Source organism: Anser brachyrhynchus (assembly GCF_964034855.1).
Source record: "Anser brachyrhynchus genome assembly, chromosome: 18".
NCBI lineage: Eukaryota > Metazoa > Chordata > Aves > Anseriformes > Anatidae > Anser > Anser brachyrhynchus.
Window position 1 is genome coordinate 739,466 of NC_137711.1, and position 9,527 is coordinate 748,992.

Consider the following 9,527-nt stretch of genomic DNA (forward strand, 5'->3'; position numbering starts at 1 on the left):
CGTGCTCGGGGGGGCGCCCCGGTGCCGGCTCGGACCCTTCCTCCCCCGGCGGCTCCTGGGGGCCGCCCCCGGTCCCGCACGGCCGCGGCTCCCGGCCCCCCTGCGCCGAGGGAGGGAGGGAGCGGGGCCGCCCCCCCCGTCGGGGCCCCGCCGCCCGCCCCGGCCCCGCGCCCCTCGCCCGCCCCAGCCCCCTCCGCTCCTCGCCCCCCCGGCCACAAACGGGAGAAAGACACGTTTCTATTTACAAAGTATATATTTAAACTCACATAAAAAGCAGGTCTCATATGGACATTCACGGCTGGCAGAAGACACGTAGTTAAGCTTCACTTCTGAGACTGAGATTTAGCCAAATCTTTTTTATACAAGTCTTAGATTTAAATAATTCACACACACACACACCCCCACGCACACACTCAGTATATACGTCGCTATATACATACACACATATACACCCACATGTATGTCTTGCTTTATATACGTGTGTGATGGCCGCACACATATACAGGTACACACAGGGCTGCAGTGAAGCACACCGAGCCTCCGCCGCGCCCCGGCAGCGGAGCAAGGCAGGAGCTCTGCTCTGGGCTGTTCCGCAAAGGGAGGTGGTTTTCTGCCTTCAGCATCCCAGCAGGTGGAGGAAGGGCAGCTACATCCCAACACCGTCCATCTGACAACACCTCCCGTGCCAGCTGCCCAAGCACTAGCACTGAAACCGGCACGCTGCTTGCCTCGGCTCTTCGTACAAACCAAGTTAAAAATCTCAATTTTACAAAATATGCCGTACAACAACAACAAAAAAAAATGAAAACAACAAAAAAAATAAATCACAGAAATGGCTCCCTTTGTACAGTCAATACAGCATCCTCTTGCTAGGTCATCTGACAAAGGCAAAGGTCCCAAAAGATGGAAGGGGAAAGGGGCTGAGCAAGGTGGAGCCGCAGTTATCCAGATGGGCCTACCAGAGGCGAAGGCTGCTCCTCGCCCGAGCCCCTTCCTCCCCCCGTCAGGCCCCATGTGCTTTCATCTTATGTGCAGTCCCCAAATTAGAAAGCGTTTAAGAGCTTCACCGGGCCAATCAGAAAGGATGGAAAAGGCCAATCTCTCCCAGCCCTGGCCCTCGGGGGCTGCTGGACAGATTTGTGCTTTTGAACCGACAGAGATGCTCAAATCAATGCGATAGGACATGAGGACACCTGCTCTACACCAACTAAAAACACAAGGAAACGCTTCTCCTCCTTTCTAGGGAGGGCTAAAAGACCCCGACCTCTCCTCACCTTGGTTAAGCTGCAATGGAGTTTAGAGAGAAAGAGCGAGCGAAGGAGCGGGCGGGCAGAGGGCTGCAGCATCCCGCGCCTCCTGCGAGACGCTGCCACGGGCTTTCTGCAGGGCAGCCGAGGGTTTCTGGTCAATGCTGGCGGAGGGAAGCTGCTGCATTTTGTTCAGAGCCATTAAATCCCGCTGCTATGCCCTGCCTGAGCCCTGGGAGAAAGCTGCACAGTCCTCCAGAGCCAGAAGAAATATGCAGGCAAATAAAAATACAAAAAGCCACCAGAGTCAGCAGGAGCTGCTCTGCGCACAGGAATATTTAGCCTCTTGGCTATTGTTTAACTAGCGTAAGAAAAGGGAAATATTTATTGTCTCTGAATGCATAAAGGTGGCTCTGGGATTTGTCAGAGATGTGGATATTAGAAAACGCTTTATCTGGAGTCTTCCAACACTCTAAAGTGAACTGTGTTTGGAAAAAAAAAATCCACTTTCTATAGCAGTATAAAGCATCTAAATATGGGCAGTGACATGCTACCCTCCCAAACCTCTCTGGCATTTCAGGAATGTAAACAGAGTTGTTGTTTTTTTTTGAAGTGGGTGGGGGAAAAGAATCAAGCGACCAGACAAAATGAAAACAGATTCTCAGCTCAGTTCTGTCTCCCACAACTGCTATGACAATTCTATTAAAGTGCATTTCAGTATCACCCCTTTCAGGAATCTTACACACACAAACCTCCTCTTCCTTCGCAAGAAAAGGTAATTCAAGTTAATACTCCACTAGAACAGTTTTAACCTTTTTATGGACTTCTGCTTTTCCCCGCCCCAATTTTGTAGCAACTTTTTTTTTTTTTAAACTGGCAACGCCCCCTCCCCAACAATACTGTAAATTCAAGTGCTTACTTCAACTGTCAAGGGCAACAGTTCTGGATACAGCACACTTGATTGTACAAGCAACACCTTATATCACAATCAAGAAATCTGGGCACTTTGCCCTCCGAGGGAGTAACACTTCCCCCTTCACCATCCATAGCATCATATGAAAAATAATAGTTAAAAAAAAACAGAACATAATTAGCTATGAACATCACTCATTATGTACACCGGCTCCTGCAACAGATGCATGAACTCCGTTAGTTCTCAGTTTTATTGTCCTTTCTAAGAGCAACTGAGCAGTCACTGTTGTCTCCATTTAAATAAAACAACTCAGAGTTGAAATATATATATATAGATATATATAAGCATTTTTTCTTAAATAACATATTTACATCTAATAGAAAATATAACTCTAGAGATAATTTTTCCAACGAAATGTAAGACGTGAAAAAAAAAAAAAAGAATGAGTTAATGAATTTAGGACAGTTTCTAAATCCTCTCCAGGAAATTAAAAAAAATAAAAAAATAAAGTAAAAGAAAAAAAAAAGCCCACCAAGCTCTAACCAAGCTTTTGTCTGGATCTAGACCGAAGAAAATCCCCAGCACCACCACTGACAGAAACTCATCGCTTCTCCTTAAAGAATCCTTGGTCCGTGCTGCTCTCCTTAATTGTGACGGTCAAAAAGTTAGAGGTCACGTCAGTTACCACCACTTTCTCCAGGTTGTTGAGGGACGGGCTCCAGGACTCCTCCTCGGGGTCCCCCAGGATCCTGGAGACGGGGATCCTGGCGATGAGGGAGGGCCGCCCCGCCTGGCCGCCCACGCCGTCGCGGTACAGGCTGCCCACGGAGCCGGGGCTCACGGCGCTGTGCAGGATCTTGGGCCCGCCGGGGTCCAGCCCTCCTTGCCCCTTGGGGTCCAGAAAGTCCGCCCGGTGCTTGGCGACCCGCGGCGCGTAGCTCTCGGCGGCCCCCAGCTTCATACCCACCTCGACGCGGTTGGGGCTGGACATGGCGCTGGAGAGGTCAGGGTCCGGCCGCCGGGCGAGCTGGATGACGCTGTGTCCCGAGCTGAACTTGGCCGCCCCCGCCGCCGACTCCTCCATCTTCCTGGCCTTGAGGTAGTCCCCCACCTTGTCCCCCGGCTCCCCCAGTTTCCTCTTGGAGGCATCCAGAGTCTCCGCCAGGTCCTTGTAAAGCTCTTTCCTAGGCTTCGGGCCTCTCTTTTTGGGGGTTTCCCCAGGCTTCTCTTCCACCCTGATAACCCGGTCCCGGATGCCGTCTCCCTTGGGGGTGCTGCTGCTGCTGCTGCCCTGCGGAGCCAGGGCTATGTTTCTGAGTCCTTCCCTAGCCCGGGACGTGGAGCCCAGGTCCTGGGGGGACCGGCCGGGATACGGCACCCGGATCCCCCTGGAAGAGTCACTGCGGAATTCATAGGTTTTGGCTTTTGCTTTTGCCTGGGCCTGCAAAGAAGATAAATCAACCGGTGACTTTATTGTCCTGCCACCCGGGTGCGTAATTGCAACTTACACGAGGGGCTGCCTTTGCACCGAGCGCTCTCCATCCGAGCCGGAGAGGGACCAGCTCCCCGCACGCCGCCCGTGCACGCTCCCTGCAGCCCTCGCCGCTCCCCGGCAAAGCGGCACCGACGTACGTGGGGCTCCTGCCTCCTTACCTTTAACAGGAAGGTTTTGGGCTTGGGGCCTCGCTTTTTAGGCCCGTATAGCTCCATTTCTCGCTCCCTAGAGGTGTTAAAAAAACCAAAGCTTCAATTCAGCATAGCTACAAGACAGCAACATATTTACAAGTGCAACGGCTACGACTAGCAAAGGCCTTGTACCTTTCCTCAAAGGCTGCAAGCAGCCGGGCATCCAGAATGTTTTCCTCGGGCTCCCAAGTGCTGTACCTGGGGGGGGCGGGGGCACAGAGGGAGGGAAAGGCATCGGGAAAGAGTAACAGGGGAAGGAAAAAAAGAAACAAAAAAATACGTGACCTAGAGAAAGGGATCCAACTTTCCTTTCTGCTACAATGGGAAATAATAGCTACAATGAGCCATCTCCCCCAACAGTTCCTAGCCTGCAAAATTGTATAAACAGCCGACTTACTTCTGAGACCAGCCCTTCCATTTTACGAGATATTCCATGCGCCCCTGCAGATGCAAAGAGAAAAAATAAATATGCATGGAGGGAAATCACGATAAGCGCTCGCAACAAAGATACACACGCAATTACATGCATGCAACAAATACACGCCTGCACCCAAGGCGTGTGTCAAAAATATGCAAGGGGGGAGGGACGCGGCGCGGGAGGTGGGGGGGGAATGCACCAAAAAAATAAATTCAAAAAAAAAATTATTTTTTTAAAAAAATCACAGAAACGCGCGTGCAGCCACCCCGCGCAGCCCCGCAGCCCCCCGCAGCATGCAGCGGGGAGGCCGGCGCGCACAACGCCCGGCTGGCGGCGGCGGAGCCCGCCCCGCTCGCTCGGAGGAGCCCGTGCATGCGGCGGGGAGGACGGGACCGCCCCCAGCGGGCCCCCCCCCCCCGCCCCGAGCCGCAGCCGGGCCGCCGACCGCCGCCGCGAGCCGGAGCCGGAGCCGCCGCAGCGCCGCGCGGCCGGGGGAGGGCGCGGGGCGGGCGGCGCGGCCTGGCGCGGGGCTGCGCGGCGGCGGGGCGCGGCGCGGGGCGGGGGGGGACGCCGGTGGAGGGGGGGGGGGGGGGCACCTACTTTGCGGATGCGGCGCTTGAGCAGGGCCTCGGCCGCGAAGACGCGCTCCCCGACGGCCGAGAGCTCCATGTTTACGCGGCCGCTCGCAGCACACAGGCAGCCGCCAGCGCAGCCCAGACCATAATACTCCGCCCGCTGACGTCAGCGCCGCGGCCCCCCCCCCCCCCCCCCCCCCACTCCGGGCCCCCCCCCCCCGCACTTGTTGCTGGCGGAGCCGGGTGGAATATTCCGCCCGCGCCGCATTGGCCCGGGCCCGGCGCCCGCCCCCGCCGCCGCGCCGCCCCCCGACGTGCGCCGCGTCCCGATGAGCGCGGGGCGGGGCGGCCGCGGGGAGAGAGGGGGGGGAGCGGGGGGGGGGGGCGCGGCCGCGCCCCCCCCCCCCGCTCCCCCCCCTCTCTCCCCGCGGCCGCCCCGCCCGCTCCGAGGGGGGCGCCCCCCCCCCCCCGTCGAGTCTCTGCCCCCCCCCCCCCCCCCGCCTCCAATAGCCCAGCGCAGCACAAAGGAGCCGCAGCCACCGGCAGCCGCCGGCCCCGGGACGGGGCGGAGCGGGGCGGGGCGGACCGCCCCCCCCCTTCCATCATCCCCCCCGCCCCCCCTCCGGGCATCACCGCTCCGAGCACACCTGGACGGGGCGAACCCGGGGGGGCGGCCGGGCCCCGCGTTCTCTTCTCTCCCCCCACCCCCCTCCCCAGCCACCGCCGCCCCCCCCCTCCCCCGCCCCTCCCCGCGCCCCGCGGGTTTTTTTGTGCCAAAGGCAGCAGAATCGGGAGCGAAGCGCTCGCGGCTTACGTCGAAACCCCCTCGCTGCTGCCGCGCCGGGAGCCGGCGGCCGGCAGAGCTCGGCATCGTCCAAAGCCCTTCCCGGGAACAAATGGCCGCGCCGCGCCGCGCCGTGCCAGCGGGGGCAGCTGGTTCTGGTTAAGTTTAAATACTTTCCGACGGTTCGGGTAGTAAAAATAAAGTAGACCTCAACAGCCCATAATACGAGTTTCTGGTTTCCTCGCTCCGGCAGCCCGCGGCTGCTTTCCCCGGCTCGCTCGGGGTGCGGGGGGTGTCCCCGGGGCCACCGGAGGGGCTCCCCCCGCCCCCCCCCCCCCCCGGTCACCTGTCGGCAGAGCTCCGGGGCCCGGCCGCCCCGGTGGCCCCGCGGGGCCGCTGCCGCTCCCCCCGCGCGAGTCCGAGCCCGGGGCGGCCACGGGAGACCGGGCCCCGCGAGCCCCCGGGGCGGGTCCTGCCCCCGGTGGGCGCGGAGGAGCAGGGGGACCGCCGCCCGCCCGCAGCCGGGGAAGCCGCGATGTCGCCCCGGGGCCGTCGTGGGGAGGCTCGGGGGTGCCCGGCAGCGCTTCGGCTCCGTCCCGCCGAGTGGAACCGGTCCCGAGCCCGGGAGCAGCTCGGGCCGGGGCCGCCCCGCGGGTGGGCTGCTGCCGCCTGGCCCACGCGGGGCGAGGGCGGACGAGGCCTCCCACGGCTCTGCCGCTCTCCCCCGCGGCTCTCCTCCGCTAAGGGGCTAGAAGCCGAGGGGGAGCGAGCCTCGGCGGCGGCCGCGCTCACGCGTGGGGGATCCACGCGCCGGTCCCTAAAAGCGTCGGCTGCGCCTCGTCTCCGTGAAGGAGGCAGCGGCTTCCCCGGAGCGGGGCTCGGGGCCGGCGGCTGCTCGCCTCCGGTGCTGCGGGGACCTCGGGGCCGGGGGGGGGGACACACACGTCCCTCCGTGCCCGCTCGGCGCGGGGGCTGCCCGGCACCGCCTGTCCCCCTCCTGGGTCGCCGCTGCGGGGCCGCGGGTGCACCGGGAGCGGCAGCCGCAAGGCTCCGGTGTCGTCCCCATCCCGGGGCTCGTTATCACCCGGGGCTCCTGCTCGCCGCCACGGAGCGCTGCCCGCTCCCGCCGGCCGGGCTCCGGCCTCCCACGGGGGTCACGCGGGAACGGCAGACTCGCGGCCCCACGGGGGGGGCTCACGGGACGCGAGTGGAGGAGCCCGCGGCTGCCTCTCGCTGCCGGACCCGGGGCGTGGAGCGGCTCCGTGGGCCAAGCGGGGGCAGGGTCCCCGCCGCGCCCCGTCCCGCGCGAAGGGGAACACGCGTGGCGGGGGGCAGGCCGGCGGGGCCCGGTGGAATCCCGCTCCCGGGCGCAGGGGGGAGGTTTCCGACCCGCGGCTCCCGCGGCCGCGCCCCCCCCGCGGCCCGCCCCGTGGCGGGGGTCCCCGCGCTGCGCGGGATTTGCGCGCGGTGCCCGGGCCGCTGCGCAGCGCTGGTGCGGAGGGAGGCGGGCGGGGGGGGGGCTGCGCAGCCTCCGCACCCTCCCCGGTCCCCGGCCAGCGGCGTCCTGGGGAGATTTTCGTTAATGTCGAATTAATCGTTGTTAATTAAGGCAGGGCGGCAGGGCGGCTCGTTAACTCGCGTGGACGCAGCGGACCGGATTCCGCACCCGCAAGACGCCGCGCAGAGGAGCGTGCGGGGGGGGGGACGGGGAAGGGGGGGGGGGGCAGCGCCCAGACGTGGGGAGGGGGCTCGGGGGGGCCGGTCGTGCTCCCCAGCGGGGCCGGACTGATGCCGCCGCCGCCTCGCTCCGCTTCTCGGGGCTTTCGGGACGGCGACCGCGGCGGCGCAGCGGGGCCATGCGGGGCCGTGAGGGGCCGTGCCCCGCGTCCGCGGGGGGGCCGCAGCCCGGGGAACTGGGCGTGAGCCCCACACCTTCGCTCCCGCTGTCCCCGGTGCAGGCGGGAGGCACCGTCCTGAAGGTGCCTCGAGGGGCTGCGGGGCTCCCTGCCGAGCAGCCGCCTCTGCCCCGTAGCCTCCGCAGAGCCACGCGGATTCGCGGAGCCCCACAGTCACGCGTGGCCGCGGAGAGGAAAGAGCCCACGGTTCCCGCTGCCTCCTGCACGCCCGTCCGCGGGGGAAACAACTCCAGGCACCAGCAGGGACCCACGCGGGACCCACGCGGCTACGGGGACCGGAGCTGAGTCCCCGATCGCGGTGCGGGGGGGGTAGAGAGAAGGCGAGACACAAACGAGAACGGCGCGGAGAAGGCAGCGGGGAGCGATCGCTGCTGGGGGCGGGGGGCAGCCGGAGCCGCCGGGGCCGTGGGCGACCCAGGAGCGGGGCTGCGGCGGCTCAGCGGCGTCTTGGCCGGGAAAGAGAAGCGGGATGGAGCCGCCCCGGCGCCGCGGGACGAGACCGCGGGCGGGAGCGTGCCCGGTTCTCCCGGGCAGTTCCTCCTCCTGCCGGAGGGGGCCCGGGAAGCCCCCGCCCGGGGCGTGCGGAGCTGCGGGGGGAGCCCTGGTGCTCGGCCGGGGTACCGCGAGCAGGAGCGGAGCCCGGGCAGGGGCTGCCCTCCACGCTCCGGAGGTCAACGGCAAAAGCAGCCGGGGCGCAGCACGGGCTCCCGGCTCCGGGGGGGGGGCCCGGCCCCGCTCCCCTCCCGCCCCTGCCGGCCCCGCCGCGCCCCCAGCTCTGCCCCGAGGTGCCGGCGCTCGGAGCTCACTCGTGGACTGCTCCCGGCCGATTCGAGCGTCTGCCGCTGCACATACAAACGTGGACCCAGTTTCCGCCCATTTGACCCCAAATCCTCCCCTCGGTTGCCCTTTATCCCCACGCCCCGCTCGGACTCGCATAAGGAGCGCTCGGGGTCTCAGCGAGCCGCCCCGGCGCAGCGTGTCCGGCTCCCCCCTCGTTTTTCGCCGTGTGGGGGCTTCCACGGCCGCGAGCTTTGCAACGAAACCGGGGGGCTGCGGCTCCTCCTGGGGCCGCGCGTGGGGGCACCGGGGCGAGCACGCGTGTCCGAGCCCGGGGCCGCAGTGGGGCGGGAGGGAGCTGGCACCGACCCAGCCGCCGGCTCGGCGGATCCCCGCGCCACAGCCCGGCTCTTCCCCGCGGCTCCCCGGGAGCTCCTGCGATCGTGCTGCTCCGTGCCCCGGCACCCCCGCCCGGGACGGGTAGCATCCAGCCCAGGCCCCGGCCCGGCCCGGTTCCCCGGGCGGCCGAGGCTGCCGGTGCTGGTGGGAGTCCCGGTTATACCGAGGTCGCGCTGCCCCGCGTCCCGTTCTCCTGGGCGGCCCGAGAACAGCCCCAGCGCCGAGACCCCGCGGGAAACCGGGGGCAGAGCCGCTCGCCCCTTCGTAGAGCCCGAGCGGCTTCGAGTGCCCGAACGGCCACCGCGGCCGGTTCGGCCCTTGTATCCCGGGAGAAGCATCCCGCAGCCCGCCCGAGCCGTGGGTACCGCCGGGCAGGGCAGAGCCCAGCCCCGGAGCTCCATTCCGGGCCAGCTCCCGGCAAGAGCCGAGACCCCCGGTCCCTCGGGGCCGCCCGTCGGAGCTGCCGCCCCCGGCACCCCGGCCCACGCCCCCGCCCGGTTCGGCTCCGAGCTTAGCCCGGCCCGCTCCCACCCAGGACCCGGGCGAGAAAACGATTTCCTCTGCCAGCTGCTGAGCGGAGCCGCGACGAGCACCGGGGCAGGCTCCCGCCCCTCGGGCCGGTGCCGGCCGGGCTCGGTGGGGCGGGCGGGGCACCGGGGACTTCGCGGTCCTGCCGCGGCCCCCGCCGGCCCCCGCAGCTCTGCCCCGGGAGCGGGAGGAGCCCGGCCGCCGGGACGCAGCACTTTCGTTTCCGAGCACCTCGGGGCGAAGCGGGGAGGCAGCGACCGGCCCCGGGTCGCGGCACCTGCCCC

At 65.6% G+C, this 9,527-nt stretch overlaps 1 protein-coding gene across 2 annotated transcripts; it reads right to left on the bottom strand.

Moving 5' to 3' along the window:
• Positions 1–234: 234 nt before the first annotated feature.
• CBX8 (chromobox 8) lies at positions 235–5,023 on the bottom strand. 2 transcript variants are annotated; one of them, XM_080560562.1, is made up of 5 exons: positions 4,865–5,022; positions 4,244–4,287; positions 3,979–4,044; positions 3,814–3,880; positions 235–3,601 (listed from the first exon to the last, which is right to left on the bottom strand). In XM_080560562.1, exons 1-5 carry the CDS (start codon positions 4,931–4,933, stop codon positions 2,762–2,764), a joined length of 1,086 nt encoding a protein of 361 aa, XP_080416688.1. In that variant the 5' UTR covers positions 4,934–5,022; the 3' UTR covers positions 235–2,761. The 2 variants fall into 2 exon arrangements, with proteins under 2 accessions (XP_080416688.1, XP_080416687.1); XM_080560561.1 differs by having other exon boundaries at positions 1,918–3,601; positions 3,814–3,904; positions 4,865–5,023.
• Between the last annotated feature and the right edge of the window lie 4,504 nt (positions 5,024–9,527).

Coding starts and splice junctions, on each gene's coding strand:
- CBX8 (XM_080560561.1), bottom strand. CDS start 4,933: ATGGAGCTCTCGGCCGTCGGGGAGCGCGTCTTCGCGGCCGAGGCCCTG. Junction 4,288..4,864: donor TCAAGCGCCGCATCCGCAAA/GTAGGTGCCCCC, acceptor TTGCATCTGCAG/GGGCGCATGGAATATCTCGT. Junction 4,045..4,243: donor TGGAAGGGCTGGTCTCAGAA/GTAAGTCGGCTG, acceptor CGCCCCCCCCAG/GTACAGCACTTGGGAGCCCG.